The sequence below is a fragment of the Megalops cyprinoides genome, chromosome 16 (genome assembly GCF_013368585.1).
Source record: "Megalops cyprinoides isolate fMegCyp1 chromosome 16, fMegCyp1.pri, whole genome shotgun sequence".
NCBI lineage: Eukaryota > Metazoa > Chordata > Actinopteri > Elopiformes > Megalopidae > Megalops > Megalops cyprinoides.
Window position 1 is genome coordinate 1267622 of NC_050598.1, and position 20452 is coordinate 1288073.

Below are 20452 nucleotides of genomic sequence, written 5' to 3' on the forward strand. Positions count from 1 at the left end.
AACCACCAAAAGAAAAGGAGCAGTGGAGGGAAGAGAAGGAGGGTGAGGGAAGGGGGGAGGCCAGACGGGAAGGAAGGGGGGAAAAGGGAGCTTGTGCAACAGCTTCCAAAAATTTTGCCCCGATTTCACACCCTTGAAAAAATCATTTTAAAGAATCTCCAATGGACAGCATTCAAGCGATACCACATTCCTAAGTCATCAAAACAACATTTTGATAAAGCTCTAAATATCAAAAAACCCAAATTAAGACACCTGTAAAGTTATTGCTTTGTTTAAATACTCAAGAGGACACTTCAATGCCAACAATGACATCTGCCTCTGAAGGTTACATGCAAACATCAGGATGATTATCTGACACATTTCAGTGTGAGAGGATTCCGCTTTGAATGCGACCAGCGCTCCCCTCCCATCTAATCATGCTTAGTGGCGTCACCGACTGCACACGGGGGAAAAAACACAGGTAAAAAAGGTGAGGACAGAAATGAGTGTCTAGGGGAGGCAGTGACATGTGCCAGTGATTGCCATGCCCATGGAAATGTCATCCCTGGTGAAACAACCCCTGTGTGCCCCACCCTGCAAATTACAGTCTCATTTGTTAATTAATCTCAAAACTAGAGTCATTAATCTCAAAAACAAATTTCTCTCTTCTTCACTCTGTGCCAGTCTGGTGAGTTGCCTTGAAAAAATATACTCTATAGAAAGGATCTGTTGATCTGTTGGTTTGGCAACCTCAGCATGGTTAACAAAAATAGGCTGGAGAAGATTGTTAAACTTTGCCAAAAGACCATTGGCACTAACTTGAATAATATAGGCCATGTTTATCAAGTTGGAGCCACTCAGAGGGCAAAGGCCATTCTGGCAGACACTCAACACCCTCTTCATGCAGAGTTTTGTCTCCTGCCATCAGGAAGGAGGTACACTTTCCCTAGGAGGGTCAAATCAAACAGATATCTGAGATAATTTGTTCCGTCAGCTGTTGGGTTTTTAAACAAGCTGTAGGTCTACTTGCTATTGCACACACATTTTAACAATGGACTAATGGACTCTTAGTGTTTTATATCTCATTGCATTTTAGTATGATGACAATCTACTGTATGTTATATGCTCTTTATTTATTTATATTTAATTTATTTATTTTATGATGTGTGTTGGTTGTGTTGACTACTGTTTGCAAACCAAATTTCCCCTCGGGGACAATAAAGACTATCCAATCCAATCCAATCCAGGATCCAAACCATAAATATAGAACAACTAACAGCTAACAGTTCTGAAACTGTAACTGCTTCCAAATTCAGCAGCTACAGGTATCCAAGCATATGGCAGCTATGGTAAATGGACACAGCTGATCTGGTCGTTCTATATCTAGGGTGGTAGCCCTACTCGGTGATCTCCAGGATGAGGTCATCACCCTCCAGGCTGGTGTCCAGGGTGACGTGCACCTTGGCAATGGTGCCAGAGAGGGGCGAGTTAACAACGGTCTCCATCTTCATGGCAGTCAGGACGCAGAGGGGCTGGCCCTTTTCCACCCGCTGGCCCTCCTTCACCTTCACCTCCAGCACCTTGCCCGGCATGGGTGCCCCCACCTGGCCACGCACGCCCTTCTGTGCCTTGGGGTGGAAGTGCATCTCCTAGAGGAGAGGAAGGAGAGAGTCACAGAGGGGGTAGAGACAGAGAAAATCACAGAGTGGGTTGAGAGGGAGAGAAGGAGATAGTCAGAGAGGGGGGTAGAGAGGGAGAGAGTTACAGAGGGGGTAGAGAAGGAGAGAGTCATAGAGGGGAGTGGGAGGGAGGGAATCATGGGGGGTGGACAAGGAGAGAGTCACAAAGAATTAGAGAGGGGGAGAGTCACAGAGGAGGGATGGAGGGGGGGTAGAGGGAGAGAGTCACAGAGGGGGTGAAGCGGGGTAGAGTGAGTGGCTCTGATACCTTGCGCATTACCTTGTAGCTACACTGGTATTACTTAGAGCCCGACCGATAAATCGACGTGCCAATATCGGCGATATGAGCTAAATGCAGACATATTGGTATCGGCGTTTCTAACGGCTGATAAATGACAATTAAAAAAGAAACGGAGAGACGGAAGATGGATCCTTCAACCATGTTATGAGTGTTGTCCTTGCGTGGTTTATTCACCAGAGGACACCCTGCAACTCCACTGTTGGCAACACACGTGTTTGGAACTCCACAAATCACAACAATCAGCTGACCCAAGCAGAGTCAAGCAGAGTAGCCCACGATGGAGATCATCTATGTTCATGGTAAACTGATAATTGTCACGTGAAATACATTACTTAAATAATAATAAATATCCCCCATCACTTGGTCCCCCCCACTATCCCCCCTCCTCTTAGTCTAAATAAGCCTGACAACGTTCATGTCAGCCATGTCTGGTCTTGCTGCAGTAACATGAAAGCCGGTACCGTCACTCAAAGATCAAAATTACGTTTAATGTTACGGTAGTTAAGTGGTGTAGGCTAAGCTGTTGACAAACTTGATTGTAGGTTTATTTATGAGTAAACAACGGTCCTATCATTTCTCCCTCGTCACTTCTACAAATTCTCTAGCAGCATCGCTTACAGCAGCTTATATGCTGTCCATTGCTAAATTAGGTTATCCACAAAGCTAGCTAATACCATGTTGATCACTGGAAGACCGCTAACGTTAATGAGCGGTTAACCCATAGCGTTTAACTTATTCTTCGTAAATGAAGCAGTGTATATCTGCGACTCGCATGTCTGTAGTTACAGTCAGTGCATTGGAAATTAACCCTTTTGCGCGTACGGTCACACCGGTGTGATTAGCTGTTTAGCGCATATGATAAAGCTGGTGTGATTAGAACACTAGATTGGAGGAAATTCTAGCTAATTTTAGCTTTAAGGAAACAGCGATTTAATGTTAAAAACATAGCAAATGCTAACTGAAAACTATGAGAAGCTTAATAACGCTAATGAAAACATAACGAACCTTGCTCTGCATAGCATAAAAAATAAGTTATGTGCGAAAGGGTTAAAGCAGAGGGGACTAGGGCTGTTAACAATTAATCAACTATCGATTGACTGTTAATAATAATTTAATCGATTAAGATTTAATTAAACAATTAATTGATTTAAACTTACTTACTGTGAACAGACTGCGCACAAGACTCACCCCTGACCATGTAGATATGCTGATCTTCCTGAATAAAAATACTTAGGTTTTAAGTTATTTAGGTCTATGTGAGCATAGATCAGACTCTGAAGTGTGTATGCCTTTAGTTCAGAAGGCTTAGTTTAGGCTACTGTCGTCTATATCGTTCAAGAGGGGTAATGTTAATGTAATCGGTTCATTTGAGACAAACGAAACAGAGTTGTTTTAGTTTTTTCCTCCTTTTTCCTATTGGCCTTAATAGGAAAATGAAACCTAGGACTACACAACATTTTTTGATATGCTATACATGAATATCCTATATTTTTGATTTACAATAAACATTTAACTGAGGAACATGCATTTGTGTTATGTATATATACAAGGTAACTATCGCTTTTATAATAGCCTAGAGTACAATAAACTTCAACGATCATGGAATGTATGCCTAGCCTACTAAACGGTATTGGGTGGGCTAAGAAAAAAACCTGACAATTAATCGATCATTATTTGATAAGGTTACCAACAATCGATTAAGGACACTTTGTCAGGGCTCACGCCCCCTAGCTGTTGTGTTTTTGTTTTTCCCTGTCCATGTGCTTTTGTTTTCCTTGTGTTCTAGCCCTGCCCCACTCTCCGCCCTGTCCCCGCCACCTGATTGTCTCCACCTGCCTGCCTGCAAACCTGCTTCCCATCACCTCATCAGCCTAGCCCTATATCTACCCTGCTTGTCTCTGTCTTGTTTGCCAGATCGTTTCAGTGTTTCTGCCTGTCTCGTTTCCCGCCTGTTTCCCTATTTGGATTTTGCTGGTTTTTGCCTCACCTGTTCCTCAACATCGTCTTTGCCTGCCCTTCTGTCCTGATTGCCTGATCTGCCTGCCTTCACAGTTTGACCCTGCCTGTTGCTGTTTTGATCCTTGTTTTGCCCTTGGACTGCCTACCTGGTATTTTGACCCTGCCTATTTTGGACTGCCTGCTTGGTTGACAATTCTGTTAATAAACGCCTGGAATTAGAGCATTCGTGGTCCGCGTCTGAGTCCGTGCCTGAGTCCTGACAGTACGATCTGGCCACTATGGACTCAGCGGACCTTCCCCAGATGAAGGCAGCATTGGAGCTGCAAGGTGCATTGCTGGGGAGCCATCAGAGCCAGCTGGAAGCCATCAGCAGTTCCCTGGAGTGCTTTGCTACCAACATGGCCGGTGTCACTGCTCAGCTACAGCAGCTGCAGCTGAGCCAGGAGAACTGCCCCGCACCACCTGCAGCAGCCTCCTCTTCTGTCCCACCTGTACCTTTGAGCTGGGAACCCCGATTGCCACCCCCTAAATCGTATGCAGGGGATCCAGGAACCTGCAGATCGTTCCTCTCCCAGTGCTCCCTGGTGTTTGAGCTCCAGTCCTCCACGTTCCCTACGGACCGGGCGAAGATCGCATATGTCATCACCCTGCTGACAGGCCGTGCCAGGGAGTGGGGCACTGCTGGGATGGTCTGGGATGCTGGCGCTCCTTTCTGTCACTCATTCGGAGCCTTTGCCGAGGAGATGAAGAGGGTGTTTGACCGCTCCAGGCACGGTCACGAGGCCGCCAGGGAGATGCTGCTGATCCACCAGGGGTGCCGGTTGGTCTTGGATTTCGCCATTGATTTCCGCACCCTGGCTGCCACTAGTGGGTGGAATATGGAGGCGCAATACGACACTTTCCTCCACGGTCTTTCGGAGCCCATCAAGGATGAGCCTTTGACGCCTTGGTGGACCTCGCCATCCGAGTTGATCAGCACCTATCGCAGCGACGCCGGGAGAGAGGGGCCAGTGGACCACTCAGCCTCACCCGAGCCCTGCATTTCCGCCACCTGCCTCCCCGGAGCCGATGCGGGTTGTCCGCACTCCTCTGTCCCCCACCGAACTTCAGAGGAGGATCAGCACCCAATCCTGCCTGTACTGCGGACAGCCTGGTCACTTCATTGCAACCTGCCCGGCAAAAGACCAGCACTCACCCATAGCCAGGGGGTTACAGGTAAGCGTCACCCCCTTACACCAGTCCCCTGAAGTCCGCCCTCTGTTCTCGGCCACACTGCTTGTCGGGGGCCAGCCTCACGCAGTCTCTGTCCTGATTGACTCGGGAGCTGACGGGAGCTCCATCGATGCCAACCTGGCGGCCCAGCTGCAACTTCCCCGTGTCCCGCTGCACTCGCCACTGGAAGCCCACGCCATCACTGGGGCCCCACTGGTCCGCATCACCCACGCCACTCCTCTGGTGAGTGTCCTTGTCTCTGGTAACCATCGCGAGGAGATCATGTTGCACATTATTGACACCCCACAAGCCTCTCTGGTCCTGGGTCACCCCTGGCTAGCCCAGCACAACCCCCACATTGATTGGGTGGGCAATACGGTCCTGGGTTGGAGCCCGTACTGTCACTCCCACTGCCTTCGGGATGCCTTGGTTCCTGTATCGCCGGTCTCTCCTGCCCCCGAGGACTTCCCGGACCTGTCGGCGGTGCCTCCTGAGTACCTGGACCAGAAACCAGTGTTCAGCAAGTCCCGCACCACGTCGCTACCTCCGCACCGTCCATACGACTGTGCCATCAACCTCCTGCCCGGCTCGTCACCTCCGAGGGGGCGTCTGTACTCCCTGTCACCACCGGAGACCGAGGCCATGAACCGGTACATCCGGGAGTCCCTTGATGCAGGCATCATCCGTCCGTCCTCCTCACCTGCGGGGACTGGGTTCTTCTTCGTGGGTAAGAAGGATGGCTCCCTCCGTCCCTGTATTGATTATCGGGGCCTCAACGCCATTATAGTAAAGAATCACTACCCCCTGCCACTTCTGTCCTCTGCTTTTGAGTCGTTATAGGGGGCCACCATCTTCACCAAACTGGACCTCTGCAACGCTTACCACCTGGTCCGAGTCCGAGAGGGGGACGAGTGGAACACGGCCTTCAACACTCCATCTGAGCACTATGAATATCTGGTCATGCCGTTTGGTTTGACTAATGCCCCGGCTGTCTTCCAGGCCCTGGTCAACGACGTCCTCCGAGACCAGCTCAACCGGTTTGTATTTGTCTATCTGGATGACATCCTCATCTTCTCACGCTCCCTGCCCGAACACATCCAGCACGTCCGTTGCGTTCTCCAGCACCTGCTGGAGAACCACCTGTACGTCAAGGCAGAGAAGTGTGAGTTCCATCAAAGCACTATCTCCTTCCTGGGCTTTGACATCACGGCAGGGAGCGTCCAGATGGACCGGCAGAAAGTCCGAGCGGTGGAGGAGTGGCCTCGCTCCACCTTCTGCCGGGAGTTGCAGCGCTTCCTCGGGTTCGCCAACTTCTACAGTCGCTTCATCCGGGATTACAGCACGGTAGCGGCTCCCCTCACCGCTCTGACATCAGTCATCAAGGCCTTCTCCTGGTCCCCGGCAGCCGAAGAAGCCTTCCATGACCTGAAGACACGTTTCACCTCTGCGCCTATTCTGACTCAGCCAGATCCTGCCCGGCAGTTTGTGGTGGAGGTGGATGCCTCGGATGTGGGAGTGGGGGCCATCCTGTCACAGCGCTCTGCCACCGACAGCAAACTCCACCCCTGCGCTTTCTTCTCCCGTCGCCTCTCGCCCACGGAGCACAATTACGACATCGGCGATCGGGAGCTGCTAGCCGTCAAGCTGGCACTGGCTGGCACCATAAGAACATAGAATACATCAGGTCGGCCAAGCGTCTGAACCCCAGACAGGCTCGCTGGTCCCTGTTCTTCTCCCGGTTTAATTTCACCCCGTCGTACCGCCCAGGAACCAAGAATGGTAAGCCAGACGCCCTCTCTCGCCAGTTCGTGCCCGCCGAGGACACTCAGGAGCCCAGCACCATACTGCCCGCTCGATGCGTTGTCGCGGCGGTGCGTTGGGACATTGAGACGACCATCCGCACCGCCCTCCAGGCTGAGCTGGGCCCTAGCTCCTGCCCCCCGAACTGTCTTTTTGTTCCCCAGTCTATCCATTCCCAGGTCCTGCAGTGGGGGCACTCATCCAGACTCGCCTGCCATCCCGGTGCCCGTCGCACGGTGGCGTTCATCAGCCAGCGGTTCTGGTGGCCCACCATGGAGGATGATGTCTGGAACTTCGTCACCGCCTGCTTGGTCTGTGCCCAGAACAAGACGTCCAACCAACCGCCCGCCGGCCTGCTGCAACCCCTGCCTGTTCCCAGACGACCCTGGTCCCACATAGCCCTGGACTTTGTCACCGGCCTGCCCCCGTCTGACGGTAACACCACCATCCTTACTGTTGTGGATCGATTCTCAAAGTCAGTACACTTCGTCCCGCTGCCCAAGTTACCCTCCGCCAAGGAGACTGCCCAGCTACTCATTAACCATGTGTTCCGGCTGCATGGTCTGCCCATCGACGTGGTGTCCGACCGGGGGCCGCAGTTCACCTCTCATTCTTGGAGGGCTTTTTGCAGGCTACTGGGTGCTACCATCAGCCTGTCATCCGGTTTCCACCCCCAGTCCAATGGCCAGACCGAGCGGGCGAACCAGCAGTTGGAGACAGTGCTGCGATGCCTGACGTCCCAGGAACCTTCAGCGTGGAGCCAGCATCTTCCCTGGGTGGAGTACGCCGTTAACTCCTTGCCCTCTGCATCCATGGGGCTGTCCCCGTTCCAGTGTTGTGTGGGTTACCAACCTCCCCTGTTCCTGGCCCAGGAGGAGGAAGTCGGCGTACCCTCAGCGGCAGCGTTTATCCGACGCTGCCGCCGCACCTGGAGACGCGCTCGGCACGCGCTGCTCCGCTCCACGGCTCAGGCTAAACGGTTTGCCAACCGCCACTGCTCCAAGGCCCCTCGCTATTGCCAGGGTCAGCGAGTGTGGCTCTCCACCCGGGACCTGCCCCTTAAGGTGGACTCCCGCAAACTGGCTCCCCGCTTCATTGGTCCCATTCCCATCGTTAAGGTGATCAGCCCCGCGGCGGTCCAGCTGAAGCTCCCGCTCTCTCTTCGCCGCATCCACCCGACCTTCCACGTCTCCAGGATCAAGCCTGTTGTCCGCAGCCCTCTCTGCCCAGTTCCCCAGACTCCTCCGCCTCCCCGCCTGATCGATGGAGCCCATGCCTACACTGTACGCCGTCTGCTGGGGGTTCGGTGTCGAGGGCGCGGTCTCCAGTACCTAGTGGACTGGGAGGGCTACGGACCCGAGGAGAGATGCTGGGTCCCAGCCAGGGACATCCTGGACCCTGCCTTGATCCGGGACTTCCACCGCCGGAACCCGGGCTCGCCTGCTGTGATGCCTGGTGGCGTCCGTAGGGGGGGGTACTGTCCCCTAGCTGTTTTTGTTTTTCCCTGTCCATGTGCTTTTGTTTTCCTTGTGTTCTAGCCCTGCCCTGCTCTCCACCCTGTCTCTGCCCACCTGATTGTCTCCACCTGCCTGCCTGCACACCTGCTTCCCATCACCTCATCAGCCTAGCCCTATATCTACCCTGCTTGTCTCTGTCTTGTTTGCCAGATCGTTTCAGTGTTTCTGCCCGTCTCGTTTCCCGCCTGTTTCCCTGTTTGGATTTTGCTGGTTTTTGCCTCACCTATTCCTCGACATCGTCTTTGCCTGCCCTTCTGTCCTGATTGCCTGATCTGCCTGCCTTCACGGTTTGACCCTGCTTGTTGCTGTTTTGATCCTTGTTTTGCCCTTGGACTGCCTACCTGGTATTTTGACCCTGCCTGTTTTGGACTGCCTGCTTGGTTGACGATTCTGTTAATAAACGCCTGGAATTAGAGCACTCGTGGTCCACGTCTGAGTCCGTGCCTGAGTCCTGACACACTTCTTAAAATTCACATCCCTAGAGGGGACACGTAAATAAACGTGAGCTGAACAAGAATCTAACATGGCTTGATATTCAAACAAAGTTATCTAGCTTCTCTTTCAAACGTGTAGTATGAAATCCCAAAGTCGCAAGTCCTCGTTGCAGACAGTCATGTAGTATCAGATGCATTCAACAGCAGCGTGTACTCTAGGTCACTGTATTAGTTTACTGCATAGGCTACGGTGGCATGATATTTTTTAAAAACTTTTTTGTATTTTTTAACATTTGACTCTTATTTATCAAAACTTTAATATACACTATATGGACAAAAGCATTTGGACGCCTGACCATTACATTGTAATGACATTGTAATACATATACTTTAATATGGGGTTGGTGCCCCTTTTTCAGCTGTAACAGCTTCCACTCTTCTTGGAAGGCTTTCCACAAGATTTTGGAGTGTTTCTGTGGGAATTTGTGCCCATTCATTCTGTAGAGCATTTATGAGGTCAGGCACTGATGTTGGATGAGAAGGCCTGGCTCGCAATCTCCATTCCAGTTCATCCCAAAGGTGCTCGATGGGGTTGAGGTCAGGGCTCTGTGAGGGCCAGTCAAGTTCTTCCACACCGGACTCATCAAACCATGTCTTTATAGTCCTTCGTTTGTGCACTGGGGCACAGTCATGTTGGAATAGAAAAGGGCCTTCCCCAAACTGTTGCCACAAAGTTGGAAGCATAGCATTGTCCAAAATGTCTTGGTATGCAGAAGCATTAAGATTGCCCTTCACTGGAGATAAGGGGCCTAGCCCAAACCCTGAAAAACAGGTGTGGCCAAATACTTTCCATACACTGTCCATATAGTGTATTTTGTTGTACTTTTGTTCAAAGTACTATTTATGACAATAAAACAAGTTTATTTTTAAACTGCATTATGTCGTTATCTTGGTGAACGGTGAATGGTAAATTTTATTATTGCTACATTTGCAAAGCAGAGTAGTTTGTAGCAGCAGTTGTGTGCCTTTGTAGGTGTAATACACAGGTATGAAGGCTGTAAAGGCTTGCATTAAATATGTCTGTTATGTTTGTGAAATTGTGTACAACAGTACCATTTTCATAAAGAATACATTTAACATTCACAGGCTTAACACTATAGATTAAAAGTAAAGGAGACTTTGAAGGCAGTCAAATAAATAATATATGGTAGCGGTGGAGCAGCTTGTAAAAAAAATTACAAATACTTTCATAAGCAATACTGTTAAAAAAGACACCAACAATACAGTACAGCTATACACACAAATGCTTTCTCTTCAGCAGAGCAAACTACTAAATGCAGTAGTGCTGTGTGCAGGGTATGGTACATTTCCCTAATGTCATTAAAACTGACATACAATTGGCTCAACATTTCTCGCTTAATGAGAGAACAGCAAATGCAGGCGCAGGGAACCCTGTCCTAAGAATCAGAGCACAGCAGATGCAGGCGCATTAGGGAACCCTGTTCTAGGAAGAATCAGAGCACAGCAGATGCAGAAGCAGACACAGACAAATTAGCAAACCCAGCTCTAGGGAGAATCAGAGCACAAGAGATGCAGAAGCAGACACAGACAAATTAGCAAACCCAGCTCTAGGGAGAATCAGAGCACAGTAGATGCAGAAGCAGGCACAGACAAATTAGCAAACTCAGCTCTAGGGAGAATCGGAGCATAGGGGATGCAGATGTAGGTACGTTAGGGAACTTTTCTCTGGGGAGAACTGGAGGGCAGCAGACACAGAAGCAGGCACAGACACATTAGCAAACCCTGCTCTAGAGAAAATCAGAGCACAGCAGATCCAAACACAGATGCGTTAGGGAACCCTAGTCTAGCGAGAATCAGAGCATAGCAGGTGCAAAAGCAGACACATAAGGGAACCCTACTCTAGGGAGAATCAGGGCATAGCAGATGCAGATGCATATATGCATTAGAGAACCCTGCTCTAAAGAGAGTCAGAGCGCTGAAATATTCTGATGTTATGCCACAGGATTGGGAAATGGACTGAGCTGTACTCTAGAGGTCACAGAGCCATACCTTCATGGCCACCGTGTCTTTGACCAGGACGGACCGCAGTTGACCATTGAGCTCAAAGAACACCTCCCTCTGTCCCGCCTTGTTCAGGTCACCAAGGGCTAGGGCTTTAATGTGGAGGGTCTTCCCCCTCTCCAGTTCCACCTGAGAGAGAGAGAGAGAGAGAGAGAGAAAGAGAGAGAGAGAGACAGAGAGAGAGGCAGAGACAGAGGGAGAGGGAGAGAAAAAGAAACAGAGACAGAGAGGGACAGAGACAGACAGAGGGGGAGAGGACGGAGAGAGAAAGAGAGAGAAACTGTTTTCAGAGGATCATTTTATTAACAATACCTTGGTCATATCATAACAACATGATGCACACACCAGCATGAAGGAAGACAATGAGAGTATGAGAAAGAGAGAGAGGAAGTAAGGGAGAGAGAAAGAGTGGGGGAGAGAGGGAAAGTACCCTGGAACTCCACAGATGCACCACCTCTGTCAACAGCTAAACCCATCACTTCCCAAGACCCAGAAAGTGCCTAATTACTCCTCTGCTCCAAAAATGAAATATTCATCAGAATCTTAAAGGACCTCCTTAAGTGGAGCAAAAACAAAACCCAAGTGTTTATTCAAGTGACGTGAATGTGCTGTCTGGACCCGCTTACAAGATGATAGTTTGTGCAGTAAAGCCCTCAATGCAGTTGACTCAGCAAACAGAGGAAAAAGGGGGTCATTGGTCATCCTCTTATTGCTGTACTCTAACTGGCAGCACTTGGACTTGTGGTCAGGGGCAGGTCGAGCTGCAGGTACACTAGCTGTCATGGAAAGCTTCTCTCCGAACACCGCGCCTGCCTCACATGAGGTCCCGTTTAAAGGGGGTGAACAGTGTGGATATTGCTGCCTCCTCCTCCTACTAATGAGCACGTCACTGATGTGGAGGACGCCAGACTGAGACTCCCTGCTGGCATTTTAATCCACACCTTTTTCAGTGTGGCAATGGGGATATTAGCAGTTATGTTCTTTCTCTGCTGACCTCGGAGTATCTTGAGCTATGCTAATGGTCAGATGAGCGGGGAGCGTCCCAGCACTTAATTAGCACTGGGGGGGTGGGGCTGTGTGTCAGGGGTCATTGCCATGAGGCTCACTTCCTGCAAATTTTAAGAAGACCTTACTGAGAGATTTACTTAGAAGCTAACTTAGAAGCAGAGAGGGGGCAGGGGAGGGATCACCTCAAACTCCTCAGCAATCTTGGGCCCGTCGAGGAAGAGGCGTGTGTTGAGGCAGTCCACGGGCCCAAAGGTGGAAGTGAACTCCTTGAAATCCTGAAAGACCTTGGGGTACATGGCCGCTGACATCACATCCTCAGGGGTGATATCATTGCCGTGGGCCTGCCGCAGCTGTTCCTCCAGGGCCTCAAAGTCCAATGGGGACAGGGAGGCGCCTGGCCGGCCCTCCACCCGTGGCAGAGACTTCAGCACCTGGGGGAAATGGAGGGAGACAGAGGGGGGAGGGGCTGAATTGGGGGCTCATGGAGGGTGACACTCCACCAGGACACACAACAAGAGGAGAGGGACGGAAGGAGCAGTATATTAAATTATTACAATATTGTTATTTAGCAGACACTCTTATCCAGAGCGACTTACACAGGTTATGAACCATGCTCCTTACACTGTCACCCTAGCGAGCATGGACATAAAGAAGCTGCCACTGCTAAAGAAACAATGTTCTAAACAGGTACCTATGCAAAGTGATACACATTCAGTGCAAAAACTGAGAATCACAGACACAAAGCAGGACAAATAAACACTGTGCATGTGTTGTGTAAGGCATCATTATGCCAGCACAACAACGGATCCTCTAATGAAAGGCTGCTGATTAATGCCTACTGTCTGGCCAGTGGAGACGAAGCCGTACTTCTACTCTGCTCCCACAAAACAAAACAGGAAACATATCACAAACAAAGAAAAGCAAACAAAAGCCTACCGCTCATGGAAATGGGTGCGCCTAAATGCTGCGGCCTCCCTGTGTCAGAGTGCTGTCTGGCCCTTTGATAATTCTGGGCTGCAGTTCAATACTACATGAAGAGGAATTGGAAATGAGTCAGTCTAAAGATCCTGCTCCTTTCAATCTCCGCTCAGGTGACTGCGCTTTAAAATGCCAGTTTACTCCTTTCGTGAGTATGGTCACACCGGTATGATTAGCGCTTTCAGGCGTACGGCCAAACTGGTGTGATTAGATCACTAGATTGGAAAAATTCTAGCGCAACGTTAGCTTTGAGGAAACAGTGATTTAACGTTACAAAGTATAGCAAAAGAGGCGGTGAAAACTATGAGAAGCTTAATAATGTTAATGTAAACATGATGAACCATGTAATGTAACACATGTACATAGCATAAAATAAGTCACGTACAAAAGGGTTAAATGTGACCTCCATTTGTTTGGATTTCCATATCGGGAAAGTACCTGGGAAAGGCTTACTTGCCCACACCTCGCCTCGTGGACTCCCCCTGCCCACCCCAGCAAACCAACAGACGCAGTGTGCATCACTGTTTCATCACCTCTCTGTGTCTCAAAATCAAAGCACTTCTGCTATGGCAGTGTTTCCCACACACAGACTTTACTTGGGCGGACCGCCCAGGTATATTAACGGCCGTCAAAGTATATTTGGAGACCCATTTTACAATTTTTTATTTTTTTATCCGTCCGAGAAAACGACGCCATCCGCGATCGATTATTTCCTACCGCTCATCGCTGACCGTTCCGAGTGTAACCAATGATTTCACAGTCTGACGTACTAGAATATGGGCGGCGCGACATAAATTTAAAGATCCAGTCAAAGTCAAAATGGAGGACTGGAGAAGTTTATACTGTGTCAGGCTTTTCAGAGTTGTATGACAACTTCGAAGTGGTACCACGACCTCGCTAAAAACAAACAAACAAAAAAATACAAAACAATGCATGGCGCAAAGTTAGCATCGAGATGGGGCTACCAGGTTTGTAGATTCGGCTATAATAATTTATAGTTATTTAGCTACATACCCGGTATACTCAGAAGCATGCTACGTCCCTGCTTATTAGCTAGCTAGTTGTTCTGTCAAAGTGCCAAATCCAAACGTGAGTTTATAGTATTAACGTTACAAAAACTCGATAGCTAGCTAGTGTATTAGTGTCCCTGTAAGGACTCATACATCTCCGAGACGTCTATGCCGATAGAGCTGGAAGAGGTATTTAAAAGAGCGTTTGCTCATCTGGAAGACGTCTCTGAGTCATCAAATTTGGATGTCTGCGGTTTAACAGCAACTTATGGGTAAAAGTAAAACATCCGAAACATTTTAAACATTAAAGATCCCGAGACAGCAACATTTCGTGAACCCACGTTCTATGGATTCTTTTCTTCCTTCGGCGAACTATCAGAGCAATTGCCACGACTTTTTGTTCAGCTAAGTTGTTGAGATAGTAAGTACTTGAGGTTCTTCAGTTGAAGTTCTTTACCCTAGTTCTCCCGCTCTCTACTTTTTAAAATAGCGCTTCCATGATTACATATCTAGGACGCTTGTCATGTGGAGGACTGAGCGGCACCTCAAGCCTATGCTCAGCGTTCCGTTGACGCCCCAACGCTAGTCATGTGTAAGCATCTTAATTGTTCTGACTTTGGTAGTAGCTTCGAATTCTATGAAAGAAAGCGGCAACTGTGCTGCGTTGGTAAGCTACAAGACTCAAGAGTGTATTCAGCACACGTAATTTGACCATTGCCCAACATGCAGCAAAGTTGTCCTGGTTAAATATAAGAAAGATTAAGATTAAGTGCTGTGACGGTACCATTTTTTTGACAAACTAAAGAGTGTTTTATTCTTTTTTTTTTTTCTTTGTCTTAACATGTGGGTCGATGCAGTGCAAGCAGATATCAGAACATTAAAAAGAATATATGAGAATGTAAAGTATGTATCACAGTGTAAAAAACAAATCCATGATAATGTAAAGTATGTGTCAGAATGTGTGAGAGTGCAGGGCAGCCACTGAGATGCAAGCTGTGTGTCAGGGCATGCGATGATGCTCCTTTTTGCAGTCGCCCCTCTCCATGCCAGCTCTCTCTGCTATGCTGATCAGGAAGGCCATTGCACCCAGCATCTCACCCCTGATGCTCCTTTGGGTTAAAACCAGCTGACTGTTGGTGCATTAGTTGCATTAATGCACTTTAAATTACACATAAAGTGAACTAATTGGACCAGGCTCCACACTCGAAGGGCTGTAATAGGAGATTTACTTCAGAAGTCTGGAATGCTATTAGTCACAGAAGATGCTCTTCAAGATGCAACACATTTTAATTCACTCTTTGTTATTTTGACAGCTTTTGAGAAGATTCACAGGTTGATGCATGGAAAAAAGCCCCTTGCCTCTGTTTCAGGCGCGCTCAGACCTCTGCACAGGGCCGAAGGCCTACAGAGACATCACTGACTCTGTCACAGTTTGGCCAGCTGAGATCCTTCACCTTTTCACTAATGTCACCTTGAAGAAGCTGCTTAGTGTCTCAGCGTTGGTCCCTGTCATCTCTAATAAAGGTAAACAGGAGTGCATGAGAGAATGCTGTCCAGATCCTCTTCATTTCTTAACTCTGCCTTTTGGAGTCAGATAAACAGACAGCAGTCAGACACACAGTCAGACAGGCAGACAGATTCTTAGGTCTGTCTTTTCAGATAGTAAGCAGGACTTGAGGTTAAGACTGCCATTCAGAGGGTCACAGGTGTGAGGGTGGGGTGTTTTATGAATGGAGTACACATTATCTCATGATGCCTTTATGCGCATAAACCACAATATTTAATTTGTAACAATGTATAACATGTAAGTTACCTTGGATAGTAATAAGTGAACCAGTGACCATGCAAAAACGTCAAATGCATTACAGATACACTCGGATAGATTGAATGATGATGTGCTATCATTGTCAGTCCCATGGGTGTTCTTTGGACTCCCTTTCTTGTAGTGCCAAGGGACGCTCTCTCTGAGCATGTCTGACAGACTCTTAGCCCAGCAGAGGTTTGTGGAGTCACAAGGTGCAAATGCCATGGTGTGAGCCAAGAACCATACACCTGTAGATTCAGTCAACCTTTGCACTTATCTGTCTCACAGTAAAAATGAAATATTAATTGAATCCAGATACTGGAATCAGTTTAGACAGATCTGCAGACATCAATTTATTTATGCAGAGCATGGTGAGGCTACCCTTTTAGCTAGCTTTCAGCTTCTAAGACACAGCAACTAAGAAACATAAGTAAACCTGCATACCATTATTATCTGGGACTACAGAAATCCCAGCAAAAGAATTAAGGTAAACACAGGTGAAGTACCCAAGTGCAGAGGGAGAATTGCAAATTAGCAAATGTTTCGGTCAAGCAGCCTTTATCAGAGCTGTTCTCTTTCATGTAGAGTAAATTCTGAATATTGCTGTAAAACATGGCATTTGTTCATCACTAGATGAACAAGAGACAGCAGCTGGCAACGAGAGGACCCTGTGCCCGAATTGCTCCAGAGAACAGGGATACAAGTCACACTCATAGAATTAACTGAATTACATGAAATTACATGACTTACATGTAGCCATGCACCTTTTTACTCCAGCTAACATTTTTAAAGTCAACATCTACACACTTTATGCGTTGGATTCAAATTTCATCATTAGACAAGACAACAAAAGGACAAACTTTTTGATCTAAAAATTGATTGAGATATTCATCCATCTCAGTCAGAACTTTTTAAATGTCTGAATCAGAGAATATATCTCCCCCTTTTCCTTTGGGAAGCATCTCACCCTGCGTGTAAAAGAAAGAGACCTCTCAGAGTAATGTGTGTGCACGTTTAAGAATGAGATCTCTCACAGTGGTGTGTGTGTGTATGAGAAGACGACCCCTCAGAGTGGTGTGTGTGTGTGTACGCTTATTAGAAGACCACTCAGAGTGGTGTGTGTGTGTACGCTTATGAGAAGAAGACCCCTCAGAGTGGTGTATGTGTGAGCATATTAGGACTTATGGTGGGACTCTCTAAAAGCTACAGCAGCACCTAGCTGCCAGCTGTGCGACTTAGCTCCATGTCTCTGAGCGTATTTTCGGCTGAGGCAGTGCGCTTTGTGTGGCATCTGTAGAGCCAGCAGCCAGCCTGGTGGAATCTCTTAAGAGACACAGATAAACGGGTGGTTTAGATGGCTGATACCAGGCTGCCTGCACTGCATATTAGCCCAACTGCGCTGAAACCCTGTCACTCTCCTTTCCCCACTCAACGCCATGGAAAGGCTCGCTGACACTCTGCCATCACAGAAAGAAACTCCACTCTTGCCCAGGGGGCTCCTTTTGTTATGTTGGGATACCCCTCGCCACTGGTCAATAGTGCTGTAAGGGGATTGCCAGCACTAAGCGTGGTAAGCGCTTTAGTGGCATGGGTCTCAGAACGCCATGGTGATGGAGACAGCAGAAAGTGTTCCCGGGCGAGGCTAATGCGCCGCACACAACTGTGAACATGGCTGCAGAAACCATGCACTTCTGCACTTATCTATAAGAGTACATCTGAGACAATCAGGAAGCGAGCTGTGACGGTGAGTTGTGGGCCAGGGAGGTAACTGCTTATTTACATACAGTAGAACGGAGCACAGTCCAAGGCACAGAACACTGGGTACTTCTCCAGGGTGAGAAGCAAGCATGTCTTCACCCTCCCCACTTTGTACATACACACAGCTGCATGTCCCCGTAAGGTGGGTCATCGTGGTAGCTCTGCTGGGACACAGGCGTACTTGCCACAGCTGGCAGAACAGCCCGGGTCATCTGCACACGGTGTTCCTTTACCTGAGGTGAAAAAAACGAACCAGCCCCTGCTGCCAGTGGTTTCCATCAGACACCATCATCTATTCAGCATCACAAAGAGTATTCTCCTTGGATTCACATCTCTGAGAGGCAGGCTTATCATAGATAGGTGACTAATATGAATTTTGTACGCACGTGACTTCTGGGATCCTGGCTTACTGATTGGAGCATTGAGAAAAGAGGTGGGGCAGGGGTGAGGTGGGGCAGGAGCAGTGGCGGTGGCAGGGTGGGGCTGGGGAAAGGCAGGGTTGGGGCAGTGCTTGGTGGTAGAGGCTGACAATTTTTCGGGAATCCTGTGGGTCACGGGATTCCTGTGGCATTCCCGCGGGATGGAAGTCAATTTCACTATTCATCATGTGACTGGGACGGGACAGGAAAAAAAGTCAACGGGAGCGGGCGGGACGGGAATCATAATAACAATCAGTTTTTATATATAAATATGCAGTTATAATATGAATAAAAGCTATTTTCTTTATTATGAACATAATGCTAGTCGTTCTCATGGCCAGACCCAGAGGTGGGCAGGGGTGGGCATTGCCCACCCAAATTTTAGCATTGCCCACACAAATGACTGATTGTTGTTCTGGCCAGAAGCATGTGTATATCTGTCAGAGTAGTTACGCTCATTTGGAATCCTGTATATCATTGGCTAGCTCAATATCATTGGCTAGCTCAATGATTTTAAACTGTTCCAATTTCTGATTGGTTGGCTGGACGCTACAAAATGTGGAGATGGAAAATTTTACTGACAGTTCTACAGTGCATTGCTCGTGCTTGAAAACTGGATCATAGTGACATTTTTCTCATATATATAATTTAAAATTGAAATATTAAAAAATTCATTGTGCATTTATTTTTGACAGTTTTACTATTATTGGTTTTGTGTTGTGCAGTATAAGGAATGTTTCTGGTGGGGTTTAGGACAGGCTACTTCGCTAGCTAGCCAGTTCCCTTAGCTAGTTAGCTACTGCTAGCTTGAAAGAGTGGTAGTTTTAGGAATCAGAAGATTTATAAATCTGATTTAAATAATTTCTTACCTGGCTAAATTACATGGAGGACTTCTGATATCCTGCATAGTTACAGTCAAACAATCATGCAGCGATTTGTGGTTCCTATTAAACAACTTTATGCTAATGCAGTGGCGGCTGCTCCAGAATCAAAGGAACCAGGTCCGCAGCCTTCGCATGAAATGCTGAGTTCAAGTAGTGTATTTTCCGTGCCCACTCCACATCGACACAAGAGAGTCTGCAGTACCTCTATCCAATCTAGTCCAAGTGACTTAAACAATAGTGCACCATCCCAGCCTATTCTTCAATAGTTTCCTAAACGAATGGTTGGAGTATTCTGTGAAGCTAGATGCAAGCTTTTGCTTCCTATGCCGTAAATTTGCTGGGTTGAACGACAAAGACATTGTCTTCACCAAGACTGGGTTCATGAATTGGAAAGTGGCATTAGAAAAAGAGAGGGGATTCCAAAAGCATGCATCTAGCTATTGCCATTTGAACACTGTGCAGAAATGGAGCACAGAAGTGGATCTGGTGAAACCATATCTTGTAGTAATTGAGGAAAACTGTAATAACACATTGACATTCCAAAATTTTAATGATTCCAACATCTAAATGATTGGCTGTAGCAGATGACCGATCATCAGCAAACATTGACAGACAAGCCATGTTCAAACACCCTCAGTAGATGCAACATGAAGCGGGATTTGAACCAGAAACAATTTAATTCCCTGTATCTGAGATACTGCCACCCCCTACAGTCAAGTATAGGCTGTTAGTAGCCTATGGGCTGTACTATGATTTTTTTTGATATGCTGTAAAAAGAAAATTATGCAGTGGAGAATAAAAACTGCCCACCCCAAAACTATGATCCCCCCCAATTGGGGAAATCTAGAAAAAATCTAAAAAAAAAAACACACAACACGGGAACAGGATTGGATGGGAGTCATTCTTCCGGGATTGGGACTGGAATTTTTTTTATTCTGTCATGGGATTGGGACGGGACAGGAGTATTTTTGTGGGAGTGGGATGGGACAGGAGTGAAAATCCACTCCCATGTCACCCTCTAATTGGTGGAGCATATATCAGGAGCAATACTGGAAAACAACCTCAATTAAACCCCTGTGGGACCAGCTGGGGATAGCGGACACTGACACTGTGCCAAACTTGGTCAGCTCTCTGACCGGTGGTGCACAGGGGCATATAGGAGCTGTAGCAAGTATGTGGTGTTGTGTGAGCCAGTGGGTCTGTGACTCCATAATGCTAAACTACAACATTGAGAAAATGACAGCAGGAGTTATGATCTCTTCTCCACCGCAAATGAGCATGTAATTAGGGCGTTTGACCCTCCTCTCCTGCTTTCACAGTGAATTTAGTCTCACCCAATGGGCTGCAGGTACTGGGACTGCTCACCTGCAGATTCCTTCATAAATGCAACAGTGAGTGTGGAATATTCTGGACAGACACACTGTGGTTCACAGCTAGGAGGACTACAGAGCAAGGGGATTCAAGCTGCTCTTACAACAGGACTGAGGGTGCAGCTCTAGCTGATTTTACAGCAGGCCTGAGTGTAGAGCTGTGGCTGCTCTTACAGCCCATCTGAGAAGGGAGTGGTCAGGTGAGAGCAGACGAAAGGTGGGGCACAAAGGCTCTCACCTTTGATCTGAAGGGTTCTA

At 47.9% G+C, this 20452-nt stretch overlaps 1 protein-coding gene and 1 long non-coding RNA gene across 2 annotated transcripts in view; one reads left to right on the top strand and one right to left on the bottom strand.

Annotated features, from left to right (window-relative positions):
- Positions 1 to 398: 398 nt before the first annotated feature.
- LOC118791451 (pyruvate carboxylase, mitochondrial-like) overlaps positions 399 to 20452 on the bottom strand; it is a 150666-nt gene continuing 130612 nt past the window's right edge. Inside the window, exons 19-21 of the mRNA XM_036548813.1 lie at positions 12154 to 12402; positions 10952 to 11092; positions 399 to 1628 (exon numbers count right to left, since the gene is read on the bottom strand). Coding sequence (XP_036404706.1) covers positions 1377 to 1628; positions 10952 to 11092; positions 12154 to 12402 — 642 coding nt within the window. The 3' untranslated portion in view covers positions 399 to 1376. The remainder of the gene's footprint in view (positions 1629 to 10951; positions 11093 to 12153; positions 12403 to 20452) is intronic.
- On the top strand, positions 13769 to 15302 carry LOC118791453. The gene is made up of 2 exons (XR_005005544.1): positions 13769 to 13917; positions 15273 to 15302. It is a non-coding gene; the product is annotated as an uncharacterized LOC118791453 (long non-coding RNA).